Below are 23,937 nucleotides of genomic sequence, written 5' to 3'. Positions count from 1 at the left end.
GCTGCTGAGATTAAGAATACAGTGGTCGAGGTGCAAAGGTAGGTTGTTTACCAGGTCCAGTCACATTTCTGTTGATATCATAGTTAGTAAGTTCGGGAACAGCAATGAATGGATACGGATACGTCCTGCAATTAAACAGACTAGACAATAATAATAAAAAGAGCAACCCAGAGCACTAGACTGCAATAATACTTTTAAAAAATTTGGTGCAATAAAGCGCATACATTAACAATATGATATGTGTTTAATACAGCTGATAAACAAAATAATAGCATGTAGAAAATGATTTATCAAAAGGAAGTCTCAAAACTGAAATAAACACAATATAATAGTTGAATACATAATCCCCTATTACATCCCATAAAGAAATTAGTAAAATCTAAAATTACTCATTAAAAACCGAACAGATATTGATCCAATAGAGAGTACTTCTTGGACCAATTTTTGATGGACTAAAACAACAGTTTAATGCACAAGCAACAATGGATGTGATATCATTTTTGTGCACAAGAAACAATGGATGTGATACCAAAATCAGAAAAATAAATGGTAATCCTTCAAAACACTGTTAAGATGGCAACGGTTGAATACCAAACAATAAATCTGAAAAGCAGGGTAATAGTAGCAATTCTAAAAATGAAAACCTTTGCTCATACGACACTAGTCAATCAAATCGTGAAGAAGAAATCTTAACCAGCAGTCACCACTGATCGAAACAGTTTAGTACAAAAAGAGAGGAGTTCATACCGATCATTTCTGCCTAACTTTACATTTTGAAGACACCAAGACTTGTGGAATCAAAGAACATTAGTTTTCTTTTCCTCTTGTAACTTATATAGCTGTTAATGGAGAGAGAGAGAGAGAGAGAGAGAGAGAGAGATGCTTACAAGGGGGCACTGAATCCACTGGAGAGTTGGAGAATGGAATGAAAATGCCGCTGCAATCGGAGACTGGAACGAAAAAACTAAATGCAGGTTGCAGAATATTTGGAGATCGCCGCTGCAACCATTGCTTGAAGGGAAGAATGAAATTGAGAAGAAGAGGGGGGCCTGAAGGATTTGGGGTTTTTGGAGTTTTAGGGTTCTAAACCAACCTGAGAAAGAAGGGCATGAGTGAAGGTAAATCGGGATTTTTGGGGTTTACTTTTGATTTCGTTTTTGGTTTTTTAAGCTATGTGTTTGAAGTTGTATAATATGCCTATATGTGTTTAATATGCATCCTTATAAAAACCGTGTATTTTACAGTATCTATGCATATATATGTTAAAAAACGTATTGTTGAATTAAACGTACATGTATAATACATGTATTTACTAACTACAGTTGAGATTGAGCTGGACACACAAATGGTCTTCAGAGTATAGTAGTGGAGGTGAGCCGGTGAGGTCAGGCACAGTGGCAGATTAGTTCTTAGGTCTGGTCCCCCTTCAACTGAAGTTGATTCACCTCATAAGTGACATCTCATTTCCATGTGGGCCAACTGGCCAAGATCCAACTTCTTGTTGCATGGGTTGACCAGACATGCAATGGGATGAGAAGGTATTTCATATGTGTGAGCTCATAATTCTAGACTGATTATTTTTATATTTGTTTCAAGTTGTGTATGGAGGTGCTATTTAGGGTTTATCACGGTGCTGGTCTCATGACATATTGAGCTATCCATTTTAGACAATACAATAACAACAACAACTCAGCCTTATCCCAACTAAATGGGGTTGGCTACATGGATCCTTGCAAAACAACGTAGGGAAAACAGATGTCCTCATAAAGTGTAAGTAAAGTAAGAGGAATGAAGAATAAAAATGAAGAAATGAGATAAGAAAAGTGATAAATAGAAAAATGAAAAATGAGAGTAAGAGGAAAGAGGCAAGCCCAGAAAATCAGGAAAATCTCAGCTACCTAGTGTCGACAACGTGGATCCTTGCCCTCCAATAGGCTCTATCTGAGGTCATACTTGGCACAAGACCCAGACTCTGCATGTCATTCTTCACAACCTCACCTATGGTCATTTTAGGCTTGCCCGTAGTTCTTTTAGCTCTCTCGATCGGCATCAGGTCACTCCTCCTTCCTGGGCGTCCCTAGGCCTCCGTTGCACATGGCCAAACCACCTCAAACGACGTTCTCGGAGCTTGTCGCTGATCGGGGCAACTCCCACATCGGCTCTAATACTTCCGTCCTCACTTTATCCTTCTTAGTTTTGCTGCACATCCATCGTAACATCCTCATCTTTGTAACACATAGCTTCGCTATATGGCACTTCTTAACTGCCCAACATTCTGCCCCATACATCACAGCAGGTTGGACCACAGTCCTGTAAAACTTTCCTTTAAGCTTTAAAGGAATGTGTCGGTCACACAGTACTCCGGGCGCTCCTCTCCACTTCATCCATCCCACTTTAATTCTTTATGAAACATCATCATCTATATCACCTTCTTTGTGTATGATAGACCCCAGATATTTGAAATAGTTACTTGGTGGTAACTCTCTCTCCTCAATTTTTACCATGTCATAATCCATCATAGAGTGGCTAAAATTACACATCATATACTTCGTCTTTGATGGTTGGATTAGTCTAGGTGGAAATTTAGGGTTTTGAGGTTTTGTGGAGATGAGGGGGGATAGGGTTTCAATGTTGAGATGGGTCTGAAACTAAGGTCGAGTGGAGGGGATGATCTAGGAAGGCTGTTATGTGAATTTGAAGTGATTCTACTGGTGGATTTGTACTGGACAGATTATAGATGGTATAGGGTCTGAAGGATCGATTGGGTTTAATGGGGGGATGATAATAGGGATAGATGGGGATTAGGTTAGAGGATTAGAAGGAGGAGGTTGATTACTAAAACTGTAAATTACTTACTTGTAGTAGCAGATCTTCAATGGCAGTAGCTAGAAGATCAGAATTAGGTCCTCCCGATCTACAAGATGCAAGGAGATGAGTAGCAGATCCTCCCGGTCTACAAGATGCAAGGAGACAACTGGAGATCCACCAGTCCCTCCACCTTGATATTACTCACAAGGCACACTCAATCGAGCAAGGCAGTAGCAGCCATGGCAGCAAGCAGAAAACTATTTTTTAAAGTCTGAATTGTGTGGGAAGCCTCCCACGATTTGTTTATTTATAATTTGGCCATAGGCCCAAATCGTATTACAAATTTAAAACACCCTGTCTACATAAATCGTGGAGGGGTGGGACAACTTAAATTAAAAGCTAAAACAACTTAAAAAGATCCCTAAGCAACCAATAGGATTAAATCACTTAAGTTGAACCATGGTCTGAACCGGTTCAATTTAAGTTTACAAATAGACTGAAAATAAACTAAGTATGGAATGTAGAAATAAACTAAGACTGAAATAAACCAAGTATAAACTAACGCTCCAAACACACTCGGCCCTACTCCTAGGGTTGCTTCTTCTTCTTCATGCAGATGTAGGTCTTTGGATATGCATCACTTGATGACTAATGTAGTTAACCGAATTGATCATATTCGAACTATCTCCATTTAGAAGTTCACAAATATACTCATCCCATCTCCTCACAATGTCCTCATCCCTTACCAATACTCTTCCATCCTCCCCTTTTATACATCTCATCTGGTCAAAATCTCTACTCTTCCTTTCTCTCAGCTTAGCTATCTTATAAATAGCTTTTTCCCCTTCTTTTGTGTTTAGATAAATATAGAGCTCCTCATATTTCCTCGCCCTAGCCATCCCTATCATCTTCTTAGCCTCGTTTTTGGCCTCATTGTACCTCTTTTTATCTTATGTTTCATTAGTCTGTTGCCAAGTCTTAAACCTCTTTTTATCCATTTTACACGATGCATGTCTTTAACATCCAACTATAGCAATCTTCCTTATTTTTGAATGGCAGTTCCAAAGAAACATAGTTCTATGTCAAAAATACATATTTGTAAAATATTTGGGAAAAAAAGGGGTATTGGGCAGCGCTAAAAGCTTTTTGTTGGTGAAATCTCTTTCTCCTGGAAATTCAAAGAGTCTTTTTGTGTGACAAATATGTAATCAAGCCTTGGACTAATTAATCAACATGGTTTGATAAATTGGATAATTTAATGTAAGTTTATAAGTTGTATGATGAATGGTTTTAAATTCACTAATATTTTATTTTTAACTGATCAGAAAATGCGGTATCTACCGGATTCTAAAAAGGATCCTAATTTTCTTATTTAAAATTTAAATAAGAAAACAAGAATAAACACAAGATAGGAACTTTTTGGTTTCCCTTTCTGTTTGGTAGGTTTTAAAATATTTGAGATGGAGATTGTTGTTTTCTCCATCAATTCAATTAACTTTTTTCACAATAATAACACTCAAAATTATGATAAAAATAGAATTAAAATAGAATATAATAAAATAAGGATAACATAACTTTTTCTTTTATTTTGGAAAGGTTTTCTTGCCCCAATAATTATACATTACTAAGATGGACTACACTATTTAAGTTAAAAGTTTTTTAGAAGAAGACTAATAAGTCTAAACAAGGTTGAAAGCCTTTTTTTCTTTCTCTATAGCAAAACAGATATTTTTAATCAAAATAACTGAATCGAAGAAGATAGATGATGGGAGTCCAAGAGTTTTTATTGATTGAAGGTAAATGATTGATCGTGAATTGACGTCATTCATTTCCCATTACTTCCTGAATCACGGCTATTCTTCAAGTGGGCTATCCTATTCCTATTGGTTCTTTGGCTCAATATTAAACTCCAAGTGTCAAGTTCGCTTACATTACTTTTTGTATTGTTTTTTCCGTCAACATGGGCATGCCTTCATCACTATTCCAAGATGTAAGCCTACTTTCAATGGAGCATCTCTAGTGGCCAAACTGAAAAGCCTTTTTAGTTCTTTCATAGTCTTGGTCTTTGATTTCATCTCCATTTATCACCCAACACTTATGCACATACTTACATAGATCTCGGGATCCATATTTTTTATTCTTTCGATAGATCGCGGGATCCATATTGGAAATAATCAGAAACCCAGGAATTGGAGACATTAGAGTCAGAATTTACATTCGATTATTTCAGATCATCTTTGTCTAACTTTTTCTCAACTGTTCCTTTTTTTTCTTGGCCTCTTCGTCAGATTTGGGACTCCATTTCCTTCGACATCAAAGCCAAGCTCTCTGTTTTTGCTTCTTCTTGTAATTATACCCCAAGGAACAGGCATATTGTTGTATCTTGGGGTCTCCTCACCCCCTCTTCTTTCCAGCATCCTCCTCCCTTGGTTGAGGCTGTGTCTGCTTGTGCAATTGTATATTTTCTTTCTCTCCCCTTTTTTTGGGGGGCTTCTGTAGTCCTCTTTCTCTTTGGTAATGGATTTTTTATTCACCCAAAAAAATTAGTTTCAGCATATATATACTCTGATAAAGAAATTGATGTATCAAAAGCTGGAATCCGAGAGGACCCCCTAAGAGAGAGCCGAAAATAGAAGGAACAGGGAAAGAAGTGGTAGAACTAGAAGGAGAATAAGAAAAGTAAGAAGGATGAGTAGAAGGCATAAAAGGAAGGATTGCACTTGGTGAAGTAATCGATCAACTAGAAGAAGAAGGAAGAAGACTTAGGACATCAGAGGCTCAATACTGAAACCAACCTATTAAGTAATCGGTCCTAAAATAAAAAAACCAGGATCGGTTACTGAGCAGTCTGTCGGTTTCGGTCTTCGATCAGTTTTGGCTAATCTGTCTGTTTAGTCATTTTCTCTCCTTTATTTTTAAATATAGGTCCTTAAATTGGTCTTTGTCGGTCGGGTTTCGGTCTTAATAGATCCTTAATTGGGTTGAACTGCGATCAACCGATTATCAGAAAACTGCACAACCCAAAATCGATACCAGACTATAATGTAGCTCTAAGTAGGAGAAAGATCCTATTAGAGACCAAGCAACAGGATCTCAAAGGGGGCTGCTGTTTCGAATGGGCAGAATTAGGGTTTTAGGTCAATTTCTAGGGTTGGGTTTATGAATATGGAGATGAATCTTATAGGGTATTGATGGGCAGGTCTAGGAGAAGCTATTAATGTAGGTTTGAACAAGATTTGAATAAACATTCAAATTCCAGAATTTTAGGGTTAGGGTTTCGGGTTTTGGGTTTTAGAAATTAGGTCAAATTTAGGGTTTTAAGTGGGATGTAAGGGCTGGGCTTGGGGTCGAGTTTTCTAAACAGGGAGGGGAAGGTTCGATCCAAATATGGGCTGGTTCTGATGGTTAAATCAGGCTGTGAGGATTTTAGGGCTTTTAGGGCTTAATGGAGGTGAGGGGATTTAGGGTTTTGAGAGACAAATAGGGGCAGCAGCTTGGGTCGAGTATAGGGGGTGTTAAGGAGAGGCTGTGGTTTGAATTCGAAGTAATTCTAATGGTTAAATATGGCTGGGCAGCAAGATCTAGGGTTTAATGGAGTTAGGGTTTATGGGATTCAAACCAAAATAAAGGGGGTCGATTGAGGGAAAGGACTAGAGGGTTAGAAGAAGAAATTGGGTGTCTAACTTACTGGAGTCTCCACTAGCAGCAAGCTTCAACTGGTTGAAGGATAGAACCACCTTCAGATAAGGATCCTCCCGGCCGTCACGGCGCAAGGAGTCATAGGAGATCCACCTGCCCTTCTTTCTTAATTGACCCACAAGGCAAACACTCCAAGGAGCAACAGCAGCAGCAAATTCTATTTTTTTAATTCAAATAATCTATGGGGGAGCCTCCCACGATTTGACTATTTATAAAATAGGCTAACAGCCAAAACTTAGTACAACTTAAAACAGTAAAAAGACCTATTTAACCCTACTAAAGTTAAAAGGCATCTAACTAAATAACTTAAATTGACCCAATTGAACCAATTGGATGCAACCAATTTTAAACCGGTTCAATTAAAAACATAAAAATAAGACTAAGTATTGGGTTAATCCCGTATGCAACCTATATACCCCTATTCCAGGCCTATCAAAGTAGCCTATTACATAGAAAACCCTTGGGATCAAAGGCCCAACATATATATATACGTATATATATCTCAACCCTAGACTTATTCCTAATAAAAGAAGCCCAGTTTGGTGATAGTTCTGCATCAGACTATCTAGGGGTGCAAGTTTGGCCTTGTCGCCTCGAACCCACCCTGGCCTGCCCCGAGTCCAAACAGGGTTTGGGCTGAGATATTTGGCCTTGAGGGTAGGTCAACGTTGGAAATTTCTGGTCCTGAGTCAGGGTCGGGTTGGGCTAGGGTTGAGGCCTCGGACTAAGCCTGGCCCGGCCCAACCCTGTTTTAAGTTATGCTATAATATATATATATAAACTTTAAACGTCAAGCAATATTTTGTTATATAATATATTATATATGAAGATAATAAGACATATAATACATTTTATTATAGTGTTATTTTACTTAAAATTGATAATTTTCTCCCCGGCCCATTTCAGCCCATGTATTTCCTTCCCCCTCCCCATGATCAGGGCCAATTAGGGTCAGCCCGGCTGGACCCTGAGGGCGGGTTAGGGTTGGATTTCCAGGCCCTGAGTCAGGGTTGGGTCGGGCCTGGGCCCAGCTAAGGGGACTCAGGGTTGGGCTAGGGTTCTATAAACCCCGGCCCAACCCGACCCTGTTGCAGCCCTAAGACTATCTATTAAATAGTCGGTTCAGTTTTGGGCTTATTCGGTTATGGAGCATGTCCATGATTGCAGGCTTGCAGCCATGGGATCAGGTGGGGGTGGTAGTGCTGGATCAACAGTAGGATTGCCATGTTCGTCCATGGTTCTGATACCAATTTAATGTAGTCCTAGGTAGGAGTAGTCCCACTAGGAACCAGGGTAATGGGGTCACACACAAAGGCTGGCCGATTGGGTTAGGGTTTAGTAATTTAAGGCAAAACTAGGGTTAGGGTTGGATATTGGGAAAGGGGTTTATAGGGTATTAATGGGCAGGTGTAAGGGGTTATTATGGCATAAAAAAGTTAGGGTTTGGATGAGTTTTGAAATTCTGCAATTTTGGGCAGAATTGAATTTTAGGGTTTTGGGTTTGGGTTTTAATGGAGCAAGGAGATGAAGGGGTTAGAGTGGGAATTTGGGGCTGAAACTTGGATCGAGTAGAGGAGGGGATGGGAGGGTGGTTTGATGGTAGTTTGGTGGTGATTAGAGGGCTGGAAGGGGGTTGCTTGAAATTCAAGCTATGGATTGAATGGGTAAATTGCAGGTTTAATGGGGGTTAGGGTTTAATGGAGGGAGAGGGGTTTTGGATTAGGTCTAGTGAAGGGAAAGGCTGGACAGATTTTGAAGGCTTGGGTTGGAGGATGAGAAGAAGACGGTTTAAACAAAATTCAGATTCAAACTTATTGGATTTGAAGAGATCAAAAGCAGCAGCTTGAGAACTTGAAGAAACCTCCCGATCTTCACGATGCAAGGAGTCGCAGGAGTCCACCTATCCTTTACCACCTTGAGATCCACAAGGATGTACACTCAGAGAGCAATTGGCTATGGCAGCAGCAAGCTTAGAAGCAGAAAATTAATTATTTGAACTGTGGGGGAGCCTCCCACGAAATCCTTATTTATAATAAGATGGCCAAAGGCCTTACATCAAATCAGCTTGGGATCAGGGCCCAAGTCTGATTCCTAAAACACTAGACATTGAATCCTAATACAGATCTGATCCAATCCTCCAAAAGAAATCGTGGAAGGATGGAGAAGTTAAAAAAAAAACAACTTAAAACAATTAAAACAGGTAAAAGACTATTTTACCCTTGGTCACTTAAAACATTTAAAATAAACTAAGTATGGGAAAGAAAAGCTCCAACGAAAATAAAGCAGCAACAAAACAGCAGCCTCTTCAAGGCTTCTTATTCTTCTTCCTAGTGCTTGGACCTGCATCAGGGCGGGCCTGGTTTTTACACCCCTAGAGGTGTATAGAAATGTATAGCATAAGCTTTCAAAGTTTCTAATGTAACTAATAGAAGGACTCCTATTCACACCCACACTGACTTGACTTAATAGACTCAAAAAAGAATTCTATACTTCTAATAATTATGATCTAATCCTAATTCTTCTGACTACTAATCTTGTGTACTAACTTTACCCCCACTTTATGGGCTTATAATTAAGGCCTAATACAATAAAGAACCCAAAAATAATTAGCCCATAGAACCATCCAAGACCCAAAATGAGATCTCGATAGGCCTCATTTGGCAGTCTTGAGTCTTGACCATCATCTTAACTGGCCATGAAGGAAGCGTATTCCCCTTGTCATTGTTGTAATTATTGTGGGCACTGTGTTATAGTTGTTATCATTGTTGATATTATTTGCAAAAGCACCATTGGTTCTGGATCTGTAGTACTGGTTGTTTCTAAGATTTCTATTAAATTTACAGTGTTTTACTTGGTAGATGAATTGAAAATTTGAAACCATTTACTTTTCTCCCCCTGATTTTAGTTCTCAAGACTGGAAGGCACACCTCAAGATACCGACACCTGATACACGCTACAAGACAGAGGTATGAATGAAGAAGATGCTATTATACATGTGTCTTAAATTTCATGGAAATAATTATATGTACTAGCTACTACTCTGGGAAGATTTGAGACTCATTGCCTTGGTCATTGGGCTATCTCTTGATTACTGGGTCCTGCCTGCCACCCCCTTTTGTCTCTCTCCTCTCTCACACACACACATGTACACATAGTCATACACAATTATACACGCATATGGGACCAAAAGGAATCTTTTGTCATGTTCATTTTCCCTCCTTCCTGTTGCTTATGGGTTATCTTTATTATCAGTTGACATCTATTTTCTTCCTTATTAGAACGAAGTTTAAAACATTTCATCTTGTGTCCTTTAAAATTGGGTGGGTTTTCCCCTATTCTGTCACAAAGCCTCTGAAGGGGTCTCTAAATGGATTTCATTGCATGTTAGGCATCTTTTATCACCTGCATACCCATGCCACATTCATTCAAGTCCATGGGGGCGGGAGGAAGTAGGTGCACTGTAGGTAACAAGGTCACAGATGATTTATGTGCAGGCTTGGAAAGAGAAGGGGTGCAATCCTGGGTTCGAAAACCCCATTTAGGATCGCCATGGGCCCACTCAAAGAAATTTAGTGCAATTTTAAGGAGGTAATGGCCATCTGGTAATTAACCAGAATATTCAGGGGGCTATTTGGTACCTAAATAGGAAAAGGATGCACAGGGGATTTAAATTTATTGAATAGGGTGCAGACTTGGAATGAAGGCTTAAATAGGGACAAAACATGATAAGGGGATGACAGATAGAGGGGTAATAATAGAAAGAGGAATAAAAGGGGTTAAAATAATTCACGATAGAGGTTGTCTTCAACCTCTCGACACAAATTGCCGGGAGTAACCCAGCTACCCTGCAGGAGCAGCAGCTACCTCAAGGCTATCGGATGAACCTGAAATTTCAGTTGTGGAATTGCCATCCATAGTTCTAACGATTCCAGTTGGTAGCCATTCGAACAAGAAGCTGGAAAACTGGTGGAGGAAATCTGAAACAAGACCTGGTAGAAAACTCAAATAGCATAGTTGCTAGAATTCAATAGATATAATAAAGGACAGCCTCTGAGATCAGACTGATGCAAATAAAGAAAACAGAATAAAAGGCAACAGAAGTATGGCAAGAGATTAAAGAAGAAAGAACTAGTAGCAGAAATAACAGAAAATAAGAACAAGTATCTGGAAATGTTTATTTAAGCTTCTGGACCTTGTGAAGACAAAAACTGGAGATGGATTAGAAGTGAGAAATTACCTGAGATCGAAGGAAGAGAAAAGAAGGGAAAGGAGGGAAAATAGGAGACAGTAGGGAGCCGCAAGGGAGAAGAGAGAGAAGGGGACTGATTCTAGAAAGAGAAGAATTCTACCTGAAGGGGGAGGTTTCTAGTAGCAGGGAAGAGAGAGAAAAAGAGACAGAAGGAAGGAGTCAGAATCGCAGGAAGGTGGGAAGTAGAGCTCCATGGACAACCGGCTGCCTTAGGCCACACAAGCTTCAGCCACACAAACAGACTCAATTCATTCTTGTCCATCCCAACATTGAGATACATGTGTATAAAGTGCTTAACCCAAACGGAAAACTGAATAAAGAGGAGACAGTAGGGAGCCGCAAGGGAGAAGAGAGAGAAGGGGGACTGATTCTAGAAAAAGAAGAATTGTACCTGAAGGGGGAGGTTTCTAGTAGCAGGGAAGAGAGAGAAAAAGAGACGGAAGGAAGGAGTCAGAATCGCAGGAAGGTGGGAAGCAGAGCCCCATGGACAACCGGCTGCCTCAGGCCACACAAGCTTCAGCCACACAAACAGACTCAATTCATTCTCGTCCATCCCAACATTGAGATACATGTGTATAAAGTGCTTAACCCAAACAGAAAACTGAATAAAGACCCCTATTAGTCTAACTCTATCTAAAGCCTGACTACCATTTTGTATGTATTTTTTTTACAATCTAAGGGTTTCACTATGTTTAAAGGGCCTACAATAGGATTTCCTAGAAGTTTTGGGAAGTAATTTGGCCATTTGGGCCTCAAAACCATCAACCGAGACCTGGACCGATATTTCACGGTTTCATGAAATATTTCAGGGTTTTTGTGAAATATTTCGGTTTCAAGCCTGGTCAAAACCAGGCTCGAAATCGAAACCTTATACCTTGAGATCTGGTGGTGGTAAAGAAGAGAATATGGGGAGAAGAGAGCGGAGAAAAGAAAGAGAAAAGAGGAAATCAATTGGGAAAAAGAAGAGAGAGGAGAGACAAAACCAACCAAATACTAATCCATTCATTCAAATAATGGTGATGGCTATTATGCATTACACATTTATAAAACTGTATTTGGACTTAAATCATGTTTTTTTCAGGAATAAAATAATAAAAGAAACAAACTAACACTATGAATGAAACTCCTCCCATCGACCAGCCTGCTTGGATGAGTTAGAATTAAGTAGGACACTTACTAATAAATAAAAGACAACCCAAACTGACAAGGAAACTGATCCCAACCAACCAACTGCTTTGGGAGTTTCCTTGAATGACTGAACGACTTAATTGAGAAGGAAATAACAAATAAAATAAACCCAACTGGATATATGAGATATATGTTAATATTATTCCTAATTTCTAGTCCCATGAGCTGTTTTTAAGGAGATTGTAAATCTCCATGTGCAAGGCTATAATTAAAAACCCATTGTGCCCCACGAGTTGTGTCTAATACAATTACTAAAATCTAGGAATCCGTAGAACAGAAATCCCCAAATAACCCCACGATTTAAAAAAAAAAGGGCGTACCCAGTGCACGAGGCTCCTGCCACTGCGGAGTCTGGGGAGTGTCATAATGTACGCAGCCTTACCCCTGCTTTCGCAGAGAGGCTGTTTCCAGACTTGAACCCGTGACCACTTGGTCACAATGGAGCAGCCTTACCATTGCCCCAAGGCCCGCCCTCAAATAACTCCACGATTTATGGTTCCTTAAATAAACCATAATTGAACCATATGACCCAAAGATGAACTACAAACTGTTCCTTAAATAATCATACCTGAACCATATTCCCCTCCTGTTGAAAAAGCCTCGACCTTGAGTTTTGTAGAATGTGAGAATCTTCAATGCACGATCAATATTCATCCTCCTTGACCCACCGAAATAAACGATCTGACCATGACCCAATGGTACAAAATGAACGACAAGAACTTTGTTGTCGAAGATGCAACTTCGAAGCAAGAAATCAATCTGATCACTTTATACTCCTCCACAAGTTGATATTTGATGATCAGTGGTTCCATCTTGTCGTCCCATCATCGGTGGTTCGTCTTCTTTCTCTTTCACCCACTATTCAACGACTGAGATTAGTTTGTCGAATGAAGATTTCATACGATCGGATATGACTAGCGATTTGTTCTTAAATTCCTTGCATTGTCAACGTCAACGTTTCACTTCGAGATTCACGTCAACCTTTTTGCATGTTCTCTCGAATAAATTGAATTTGTAGGGGGGATAGCAAACAAGAGGATAGGATCCATGGTATTTACGGCCAGGTTTTGGCTCTGATACCTAGTTGATGCAGATCAGGAGAGGGAAGATCTGCTCGTGGCGGGAAAGAAGAGAATAAGAGAAGTGAGAGGAGAAAAGAAATAGAAGAGAGAGAAGATAATGTCAGGCTAATTTACAAGTAAACTAACCCCAGAATTATTTTCTACAAAATAATGGAACCTAGACAGCAAACAAACCCTTTATTCGCAGGACAGTCTAGGTTGAGAACTAGAAATTAGGAGGTAAGTACATAAATTAGAAAGAAACAGGAACTAGACAAACAGCAACAGGAATGGCTCCAAACTTGGATCGAAGGTAGGCCTCAATACAGCAGCAGCAGCAACAACAACTCAGCCTTATCCCAACTAAATGGGGTCGGCTTCAATGACAGGAAGTAATCCTCCAAAACATAGCTGATTCTGATCATTAGTTGCAAGGCTATGGAGCACTGAAGTTGCACCAAAATCTGGGCAGAGAAACCCAAATCGCAGGAGTGTAACAGTTCTCCTATTGGCAGTGTGCAACAGTAGCAAGCTTGGGTGATGATTAAGAGATGATTCAGGCCTTCAAAAGTTGCTATTGCAGTCTCACAGTAGCAGCAGCAGAGGAGATCGATGGGAGAGTGAAGAAGAAGTTAGAAGGGATAGGTAGATAGGGGATAGGGGATGGTTCTCTCAGCCTCTCATCCTCTCTCAGGACATTAAATTGCTAAAAGCAAGATTTTCATTCATCAATAAATCGTGGGGGAGGCCTCTAAGGGCATTACATTATATAGACTCAAGGGTTGAGCCCAAAATAGAAACAATAAAAATAGATAGTCTCCTATAACAGCTGAGACTTGAGTTACAAGTAATTGAGCAAAATTAGAAGGTAACTAAAATAGAAAATTTCCAACTTAGAAACAAATAATCAACAAAATAGAAGCTAGGCCTTTGCCAATAAGGAAACTAATTTAGTTCTTAAATCTTCTAGACCCTTAAGAGCACCAGCCGATTCATATAAGCTTGTGGTCCCCACTCTTTAAGTAACTCCATCAGCCAGCTGAAGAATTATGAAGAAAAGGCAAAATTGCCCCCCACAAATTTGGGTTTGAGAGACCCAAAACTCCCAGCCCATGTGGGCTGGCCCAGCTAGGCTGGTTGGCCCTATGGCCCATTGGGTTGGTCCACCAATGGTGAGATGGACCAGCCCCTTGTGGTGCTTGTGGCTAGCATGATGCTTGCCATAGAATCTGTCTGCATCAGAAGAGAGGAAATCGATGGGGGAAAAGAGGAGAGAGGAGAGACAAAACCAACCAAATACTATTCCACAAGCTGTTTTGAGGAGACTAGAAATCTACATGTGTAAGTCTGTACTTAAAATCCCCTTGGGCCCCACGAGTAGTGTCTAATACAATTCCTAAAATCTAGGAATCCTTGGAACCAAAATCCCCAAATAACTCCATAACCTCTGGTTTGTCAATGATAAGTTAACCATATGACCCAAAGATGAACTATAAACTGGTCCAATCTTGGTTCAACCCAATCCAATCCAACCAAGACAATTTTGGTACTGCATTACATGTTTTTAGCATTTACTGATTGGTTTTTCTTTGTTACTCCCAGGATGTGACTGCTACTAAAGGAAATGAATTTGAGGACTATTTTCTGAAGCGTGAATTGCTTATGGGAATTTATGAGAAGGGTTTTGAAAGGCCATCTCCCATCCAGGAAGAAAGTATTCCGATTGCCTTGACTGGTAGCGATATTCTTGCTAGAGCTAAAAATGGAACGGGGAAAACAGCTGCATTTTGCATTCCTGCACTGGAAAAAATTGATCAAGACAATAATGTTATTCAAGGTGCTGTTCTAGTTGCAAGTTTTCAGACAGTTATATAGTTGAGTAGATTTTGAATGCTATACCTGTGGTTACTGGAATTTCTTTTTTACTTGAGCAATGTGAATCTATTGTATTATTTGATTTTTTTTTTGGGGGGGTGGGGTGGGGTGGGGGTTGGGGAAACGCTCCCAGATAGAGCTCCCAAGCTTACCCAACTTAGACAGACATCCCAAAATTGACAGAAAATTAAACTTTCTCAGATGAAAGCCAAACTCTAGGAATCAAAAACAGATATAGGGAATAGGTTCCCTTGAAAAGATGGGATTGATCCAACAGCTAGATTTTAAAGTAGTTTGAAATCAGTGATTTCAGAATCTGAGATCCAGGATATAGGAAAACTGAAATTAAATCAGATCGAACCAATGGAATGAGCTGAAACTTGGATTGAATCTCTGTTTCAGCAAAGTAATACTATTCCCAGAGTATGAAGTCAATCAGATGGTCTGATTCAAAGTAATTTAAAAGGGTTTTCTTTTATGTCACTACGCCTAGTGAAACGATTTACTTCACTATGACTTTTTTGCTCAATTGCTCCCACTTTTCACTCATGTTTTTCAATATGTGAAAGGTTTATATAGCAATTTCACAACCTAAGTAATACTTTACCAAATCTTTACTGACCTCCTGTTCCCCTTCCTCTCCCTCTCCGGAATCTCCCACCCCAATGTTCAAATCCCCATCTTCTTCCTATGCTACTTGAACCCATGAAGCCAAGTCCGAACCAGGAACACGGACACTTAAATTTTTTCCCGATGTAAAAATCTTCTGGTTTTGTGTCTTTGGGTTTCTACTGACGAAGAACTCGCTCTGAAATTGTCAAAGAGTTCAATTATTTGTTTGCTCCCATCAATTTATCTGAAATCGGTTTCTACCTGTTGTGATGTCCACCTTGGGGTGAGCAATCATGGAGGACCGAGCTGGTTGGAGAAGTCAAACCGTCCATTTCACTCCCCCACCATATTCCAGTGTATCACATTTCCATTGACAATGCTGCTCAGTCCATGGATTTTCTTCATCTTAATAGCTACTTAGCACTGCAGAAAATGCAATTGAATGGAGCTGTCCTTGACTTCTACATCTCATAAAAACAACGCCATTTAATCCGTTTTTTTTTTTTTGGTTTCGTGCCTGAGATGGGATCAAAGGGTGGGGGCGAGGAAATGCCAAAGGACGGGGGAGATACTGGGGCGGGGAAGATACAAAGGGCGGAAGATAGAGGGGGGAGGGGTGGGGGCTACTGAGGGAATGGGGGTGGTGGCTATCGAAGAGGGGAAAGGGAAGGAGATACAGAGGGTAGGGAAGGGGAGAGTTATGGAGGGGTCAGGGCTGAGTTGGAAGGGGGGAAGGAGATACAACAGGAGGGGCGTGGCGACCGGCGGCTACAAGAGTTGATAAAAATATAGTGAAATGATCTACTTCACTCTTCTTAGTGACATGTAGGAGGACCCAATTTAAAAATATTAGATCTGAGAAACTAAATTTGCAGAAATCAGAGATTGTTAAGTGGCATCAAAATCAGAGCTAAGAATCATCAAACCCTGGTCGAGTAGAGCCCTAGGGTTGGCCTTTGATTCCCCAAAGTTTGGGTATCCACCAGATTAATGGATCAGTCACAATATATAAATCAATATATTCTGAAATTGTCAAAGAAATGGGGTATTCGCCAGGTGTAATCAGTAATTCTCAGTTATAAATCAACACCAACAGAATACCAGTAGTAGATAGTATGTTTTAAAGGAATAAATAAATCAGATTAAACAATCAAAACACAGATCAGTAGAATAGATTAATAGAGAATCAAATCAGTAATAGAAATCAGGAAAAACAGAGCATAAACAGGAAAAAGAGAGGGAAGAAGAAGAGGAAGTGATGCAGATAAGTCACCTAAAGGGCATATTTTATTGGAAATAAACGTTGGGTTGGGTTATGTAGGTGTTGAGCCTTTGATCCCATGGGTTTTCTTTGTAATGTGACAATTTAGTGAGCCAAAAAATATGGGTAGAAAGTAGCATGGAACTAAATCTCTTTTTGCAGCTGACCGAGACGAGTTGAAGGGGGAGTTTAAAAAATGCAATGTTTCGGCCCTGTTTCTACCATATTTCGGTAATTTTGCAAGTTTCAACATTGAACACCTATTTAAATTCACTTATCCTCATTGAAACTTGAGGAAACCTGACTCGAAACCAGGACATGCACTTATTTATTCAAATATCATTTAAGTAAATGTTTTTATATTCTTTTACTTGAGATATTATTCATAAATAAGCACACACCTCCCTATTTGAATCCAATAAAAAAAAATAGTAAACAACTCAAATTCTAATAGGATAAAAAATCAACCTCCTAGTTCAAGAACAAAAACTGGATTTTGGGCGGTAGGTGCAATTTTCAACTTTTAAATGCTGAGGTTTTTCTCAAATCTAAAAAATCCATAAATCTTAAACAACATTTGCGCACACCAAATTAAGTTTGACTAGAACATAACACCTTCAATATAAAGCAGATTTAGGCAATCTTGGGGATTTGTTGGAAAGAGCTTTAAACAAATCCAAGATTGCTTAAATGTGATTTATATTGAAGGAGTTATGTTCCGGTCAAACCTTATTTGATACCATGCCCAAGAACAATACACACCATCAAACTTGGGTTAAAACCACAAGTATTATGTTGAGTGTTCCCTATGTGAAACTAATGCATGGATTGGGTTCAAAATGTCAAAAATAGGCAGCAAAACCAAAATCAGGGCAAAAAAAAAAAAGAAGCAACTTCTGGGCCTCGAAAGCGTTGAGTTAGCCTGGAGGCAGTTCCAGGTTTCGACCGAGATATGGTCAAAACCGAGACATATCTGTTTCTGGCAGGTCAAAACCTAGGTCGAAACTGAGATTTAGAACCTTGGAAAGTAGGAAAATGGGATTTACTAAATTTGTTTAGTTAGCTTGCTGTTTTGAGTCAGTTTTTTTCATTATTTTAGTTTCCTTGTTAGTTTATGTTACCCTTTCTGTTAAGGATTGTGTTTTGCCTTTCCCTTTTTGGTGTTTGATTCTGTTTTTGAGTCTTCTTATATAAGTTTGTAAGGGGCTAGAGCCTTGTACACGAATTTGATTAATGAGATTGAGGGGAAAAAAAACTTTGTGCTTTGCATTGTGAGTGAGTATGGTGAGAGACCAAAGTACAGTGAGAGGCAGTGGGCGAGAGACCTGAATCTGAAAAGGACTACCCTGTCTTCTTCTTTCCCTTATTCGAGTTCTTGTTTTTTTGTTTTATTGTTCTGAAATTTTCTGCAAATCTGAGAACCGATCGAAGTATTTACTGTTGCTGGACATGAAGTTTGCGATCCTCCTGTGGACTGGTTATCACTTGTGACTAGTCTACATTAGGTAGAAGAGAGGATTAACCTATCTCAGGTTGTAGGCTTCTCACCCCATCTGTTTCTCACAGACCCCATGCGCAAGGCAACTCAATCTTATTCCAAAATCCAAATGGTGGGAGCTTTTTGGGTCCTTACGAAGTTTATATAGAAAGCAAATAAAACGAGTCCTATTCTGAATAGGAAATATTGATCCTAGTCAAATTACTTTATTTGGTTGCTGATTACAACCATAGATGAAAAAATCCTACTTAAACTAGGAAACTAAAATAGCAATTAATTAATTAACTAACTAAGCCTATGTGGACTGGATCAAGCCCACAATTTGGGTATACTCAGTCACCGTCGAGCTGGCTGGCTGGCTGGCTTGATCTTCCCAATGAACCTTGTCCACCTTATGACTAGGTTCTCGCTGATTCGAGTGGTCCAATCTACACCACTATTCCAATTGTTAATGAGAAGAGGTATTCTTGCTAGAGCTAAACTGATTATATAGCTGGTCCCTCTGGACCAGAAAGATTTAGTAATAATGATATAGGTATTGAGTTAATTGTGGATGTTACCATAGGGTGTGTTTGGCTCTTTGAGTATGAGGGAAGGGCTTCTTCTGAGTGGGTAGTCTTTTGCTTATCCATCCTTTTTTATGCAAACAGTTGGTAAGCTCTTACTCATGCAGCAAAGTACACCGTACAAAACCCTACAATTCCGAAGGGGTCAGTCATGTGAAAGAAAATCCTGAAATGTCTGGCTTCATTTTAATATATATTTCAGACACAAAGTAAATTATGAATTGTTAATCTGCACAGATATAATCTTGTTACTTGATTTATCTAAATATAGACCATTTTGTTTATTCATTCTATGAAATCATTACTTCTTGGGATGAACAGTTAGCTTTGTTTCATTATATTTGAACCCATCTCATCTGCTTTTTTTCCTTTGAAGCAGTTGTTATATTGGTTCCGACACGAGAATTGGCTTTGCAGACATCACAAGTCTGTAAGGAGCTTGGGAAGCATTTAAAGATTCAAGTCATGGTTACTACAGGAGGAACTAGCTTAAAGGATGATATCATGCGTTTATATCAACCTGTCCATTTGCTTGTTGGAACACCTGGCAGAATACTTGATCTTGCAAGAAAAGGTGTTTGCATCCTGAAAGATTGCTCAATGCTTGTTATGGATGAGGTATTTTATGCAAAACTTTTATTCTGTTGGATCCTTTTTGTTTGAGATGGTCCAAGTACAAATTTACATGTGTTGTGTCTTGGCGCATTCTTATCTGTGGACATTAGCTAATTTCATGGGATCTTCTTGTACTGATGCTCTTCAGTTTCTATTTTAGTAGGTGCTGTTATAGGACGCACTTGAGGTGTGAAGCTTGATGCTTGAGGCACAAGGAATCACCACTTATCATTTGCATGTGCTTGGTGGTGACACCTCATAATACTTGGCAGTTGGCACATCTGGGATATGCAGCATGGTTTCCTTGTGCCTCGAGTTATTGCTGAGCTTAATTGATGTTTCATTTGTCTAGTGCTTAAAATATTAGTATGAAACACACCTCAAAAGTTTAACATGTTCCACTTTTTGTACTTTGTTTTCTGGTTTGGGCCATACCCTATTTGGTTTGTTGTCACCTCTTGGGATATTCTGAGTTTCCGCACTTCTTCTTTTCCTGTTCCTCAAATGAAATACCCCTTCATAACAGTTTTTTTCCCACTCTTTATCCTGGAGTTGTTTGGGGTAGGATTCCCTTTGCCACCAACAATTCATAGTTTTGCCGCCTTGCCTTAGTGATTGAAGAGTTTAGCAATACTGAGAACTTCATACCTGTAGTTGATGGCCTTTCTAACAAGCAATTTTGATTGACTATCACTCGGCTTAAAGAAACATGAAATTTACTGTCTTATCTAATATTTTTTGGGTCGGCTGGAAAATGAACAAGTAATTATTAAACGAAGAAAGCTATTTCTGTAATACAGAATTGTGTAATTTTGTAAGTTATAATGCCTGCATTTTGTGTCACAGGCGGACAAGCTTTTGTCTCCAGAATTCCAACCTTCAGTTGAGCAGCTAATTCGTTTTCTGCATGCAAACCGACAAATTTTGATGTTTTCAGCTACATTTCCTGTAATGGTGAAGGATTTTAAAGACAGATTTTTACACAAGCCTTACATTATCAATCTCATGGACGAGCTTACTCTCAAGGGTATAACACAATACTATGCTTTTGTAGAAGAAAGACAAAAGGTCCACTGCCTAAACACTCTTTTCTCCAAGGTTTGTACTCAACTGATGCTTTCGCCTTGTCATGTTCCTCATTTATGAATATGCTGAAAGTATGGGTTCCTGTACAGCTTCAAATCAACCAGTCAATTATATTTTGCAACTCAGTGAATCGGGTAGAACTGTTGGCTAAGAAGATTACAGAGCTTGGGTATTCTTGCTTCTATATTCATGCTAAGATGTTGCAAGATCATCGAAACCGCGTATTTCATGACTTCAGAAATGGTGCTTGCAGGAATCTTGTTTGTACTGGTATGCTATCGGTGCTTTCTTACTATTACTCTTGCAGATGCTTCTTGGGCTAACTTCTGTCAATTTAAGTCCTTATGTCGATTGAGGCAGCATTTGATATGTTTCTCTTTGGTTAACAGCTGGTTGAGTGTTTGAGTCGTTCCTCTATATTCAAAAGTTCATATTATTTATTATTTTCTTTTCTTTTCCTATTAATCTGTTATTTCTCACATATTCATCCCATTTACTGCTGCCACAACAGTTCTATCAATGCTCATCTGATGGCTAAAAACAACGGTGAACCTTTCAAATAGGTAGTTCCAACTTGTAATGGGATGAAGTTGGGTGTTTGAGCTCCCTATCAGTATCACCTAGACTTTTAATTGCTGATAAATTATATTATCCTCTAATTTTAGATAAATAAGCTCTTCACTTCATTCAGATAAATTGTCAGCTTACCTCCATAAATCTATGGATCAAGTGTGTTGTCATCAATGGGGGAAGAATTTCGAATTTACAAATATGGAAGCCTTGGGTTGCAGGACTTTCAGCTAAAGATGTGACTCTAAGTTAGCTTTTAACACTCTCTCTTGGGAGCACTACTGTATTTCCATCAAAGAATATTCAGCTTACTCAACTAACTCTTAGACAGTTTTCCCCCAATTCTTTCGTATGAAGACACAATAAACTGATAAATTAGTTTTTAATTAGTTAACTTGTATTTTTTATAAATAATTTTAAATTCTTAAATTACCATTTTTTTCCCTTTGCCTTTTTTGGATATAAACAATGGTGTATCAACAGTGAAAAAAGAGCGGATTTAAATTTCAGGCCAAATGCAGGTGGAGAGCTCTTGATAAATCCCAAAACTAACATACAACATCTACTATGATTGATCATCACCTTTACCTTCCTATTGCTATTTGTTTTCCTCAGCCTGTGATGGGTCATTGACTCATCATTTGATTCCTTCAAAGAGGGTCATTTGGAGTAACATATTTTGTTAAATAATGTATGTTCAAATTCCTCTTTCACAGTCTCAATTCTCTTCATTCTCAGCTCTCTTGAATAGTGTTTGGATTGATTTATGTTCCGTGGATTTAGTTGAAAAGCCACATTCATGGAAATAGTATGGGGATGCCTCCGTACTTGAGAATTGTGTGAACAGACTTGCTAGTATTTACAGACTCAGCTGCTTGGATTAACATTGTTCTATATGTGAGTGCCAGAAACATGCTTATTTGCTTGAACATTGGGCGAACTAAACTAGGTGTTTATCACATTGCTTGATGTGACCTTGGACCAAGTTTTAAACCTGAGTAACTTGGAGTTTCTTCACCCAACCCCTTCGTGAAATTCTAATTTCTTTAAAACCAAAATTTGTTGCTATATAATGAAAGATGAGATAAGATGCATTGTGGATGGTAATGTTCTAGAACTCTTTCCATTTTGCAGATTTATTTACAAGGGGGATAGACATTCAAGCAGTCAATGTCGTCATTAACTTTGACTTCCCCAAGAACTCAGAGACATACCTGCATAGGGTATGTTCTATTCGGTATTTTATATGTAGAAAATTTATTATCTTCTTTCCTGATTAAAGTTGGTTTGACATAATCAGGTTGGTCGATCGGGTAGGTTTGGACATCTTGGATTAGCTGTTAATTTGATCACCTATGAGGACCGCTTCAACTTGTATGTATCTTTGTTTTTCTAAGATTGTGAAGAATACTAGTCAGTCCTTGCATTTTTGTTTCATTCATTTGATATATCTGACGCACTTGTATTTTTACAGGTACAGGATTGAACAAGAGCTTGGGACTGAAATAAAGCAAATTCCTCCACAAATAGACCAGGCTATTTACTGCAGGTGACATGTGGTGGTAATCTCTCCCTCAACAATGATGAGTAAAAGCAAAGATCTGGCTGGTGTACACACCGAGGAATATAAAGTAAGTTGTTTGTATCTGAGAGATGTTTTCCTAATAATAATGCCCAACATCCACCAGACTCTACTCCATTCATCTTCTGGAGGGCAAGATAAAACTGAGACTTAGCTTTTCCTTTATTTGTATCACCATGCTCTTCATACTTATATTATTTCAAGGGCTTGGTTTCCTCAAGGTTCTGTCCAGCAAATGTTGGATGGGTTGATTTTCTAGGCATTGAAGTTGAGGTGACAACCCAAAGTTATAAGTGTTATGCCACCTTATTCCAATTTGGCAGGTTTCAACCCGATACCCTTTGCCATGTGGCACAGCATCCTGTAGCTTCATGTGGCTACAGAAGGGAGTATCATCTGGAGTAGTCTGATTGGTCTCTCCAGAAAACCATTTGTACTTGTTAATTCCAAGAGGGAATGGGTAGGTGTTTAAGGTATGCAGGAAGATGGGAATCTTTCATCATGTCTTCTCTGTTAATATGGGGAGTCTTTGGTGCAATAGTCATTTGCCGAGTGGAAACCGGAGGTCTCTAGCATTTAATGGTTAATCATTTGGAACTTCTATTGCTGGGACCAGTAGGTTGAAGGGAAATTGTAGTTTGGAGTGTATACTGCTAATGTGGACTGGTGCATCATGTATGCCCAGCAAAGAGAATGATCTATTTGATGGACAGTCTGGATCTGCCCCATCATCAGTGGCTGAAGAGATTTGATTATTTGAATGATCCATCTTTAGCTACACACTTCAAACAAATGTAGAAAATACAAAGGCATCAATAGTTTTTAATGCCCGACACTCACACCATGAGAGCTTGGAGCAGGGCTCATAACTTTGTATACATAGTTATTGGGATCGGTGCTGTGGCTTACCCCGCCAAGAAACTTGCTCTTCATAAAAGTTTAAAATCATTATACCCTTTTCTTTTCCCTCTAATTTGTATCTTATTTTTATCTTTTTATGTGCTTTTTTCAGGGTTGGGTAAGCTTCCTGTACCAGGAGGTATATCTTTAGGCTGGATCCTCATGATTCATGGTTGTCTCCTGTACGTCTGAGCTTGTAGATTTACATAATGCTGAGACATACATTAGGCTGTAAGAAGCAGCCAGCTTTAGAATGGTTTATAATCCAGAGGATTGGATCTCTTATGCTGGATTAACGTAACAATTCTGTGCTTTAGTACCAAGCATATTTTTGGTGCTCTTTTTATCTATGGATTTGTCATTTTCC

The 23,937-nt window shown here is 39.1% G+C and overlaps 1 protein-coding gene and 1 long non-coding RNA gene across 3 annotated transcripts in view; one reads left to right on the top strand and one right to left on the bottom strand.

Annotated features, from left to right (window-relative positions):
- Window positions 1-4,018, bottom strand: part of LOC122664574 — a 12,781-nt gene extending 8,763 nt beyond the window's left edge. Inside the window, exon 1 of the long non-coding RNA XR_006333357.1 lies at window positions 4,007-4,018. This is a non-coding gene — a long non-coding RNA (uncharacterized LOC122664574). The remainder of the gene's footprint in view (window positions 1-4,006) is intronic.
- The window catches only part of LOC122664572 (DEAD-box ATP-dependent RNA helicase 8-like), a 25,052-nt gene extending 1,115 nt beyond the window's left edge, over window positions 1-23,937 (top strand). Inside the window, exons 2-10 of one of the 2 annotated variants that reach the window (XR_006333356.1) lie at window positions 9,413-9,473; window positions 14,608-14,842; window positions 19,197-19,435; window positions 20,279-20,530; window positions 20,608-20,788; window positions 22,223-22,311; window positions 22,389-22,462; window positions 22,563-22,719; window positions 23,683-23,937. Coding sequence is in view for 1 of the 2 variants with exons in the window: in XM_043860446.1 (XP_043716381.1) it covers window positions 9,413-9,473; window positions 14,608-14,842; window positions 19,197-19,435; window positions 20,279-20,530; window positions 20,608-20,788; window positions 22,223-22,311; window positions 22,389-22,462; window positions 22,563-22,641 (1,210 nt within the window). In the remaining variant the exon portion in view is untranslated. The remainder of the gene's footprint in view (window positions 1-9,412; window positions 9,474-14,607; window positions 14,843-19,196; window positions 19,436-20,278; window positions 20,531-20,607; window positions 20,789-22,222; window positions 22,312-22,388; window positions 22,463-22,562; window positions 22,720-23,682) is intronic. The other variant, XM_043860446.1, reaches the window with a different exon arrangement.

This window comes from Telopea speciosissima, chromosome 6 (genome assembly GCF_018873765.1).
Source record: "Telopea speciosissima isolate NSW1024214 ecotype Mountain lineage chromosome 6, Tspe_v1, whole genome shotgun sequence".
Lineage (NCBI taxonomy): Eukaryota > Viridiplantae > Streptophyta > Magnoliopsida > Proteales > Proteaceae > Telopea > Telopea speciosissima.
The sequence above is the reverse complement of the archived record's forward strand: the minus strand, read 5'-3'. Positions and strand labels throughout refer to the sequence as shown.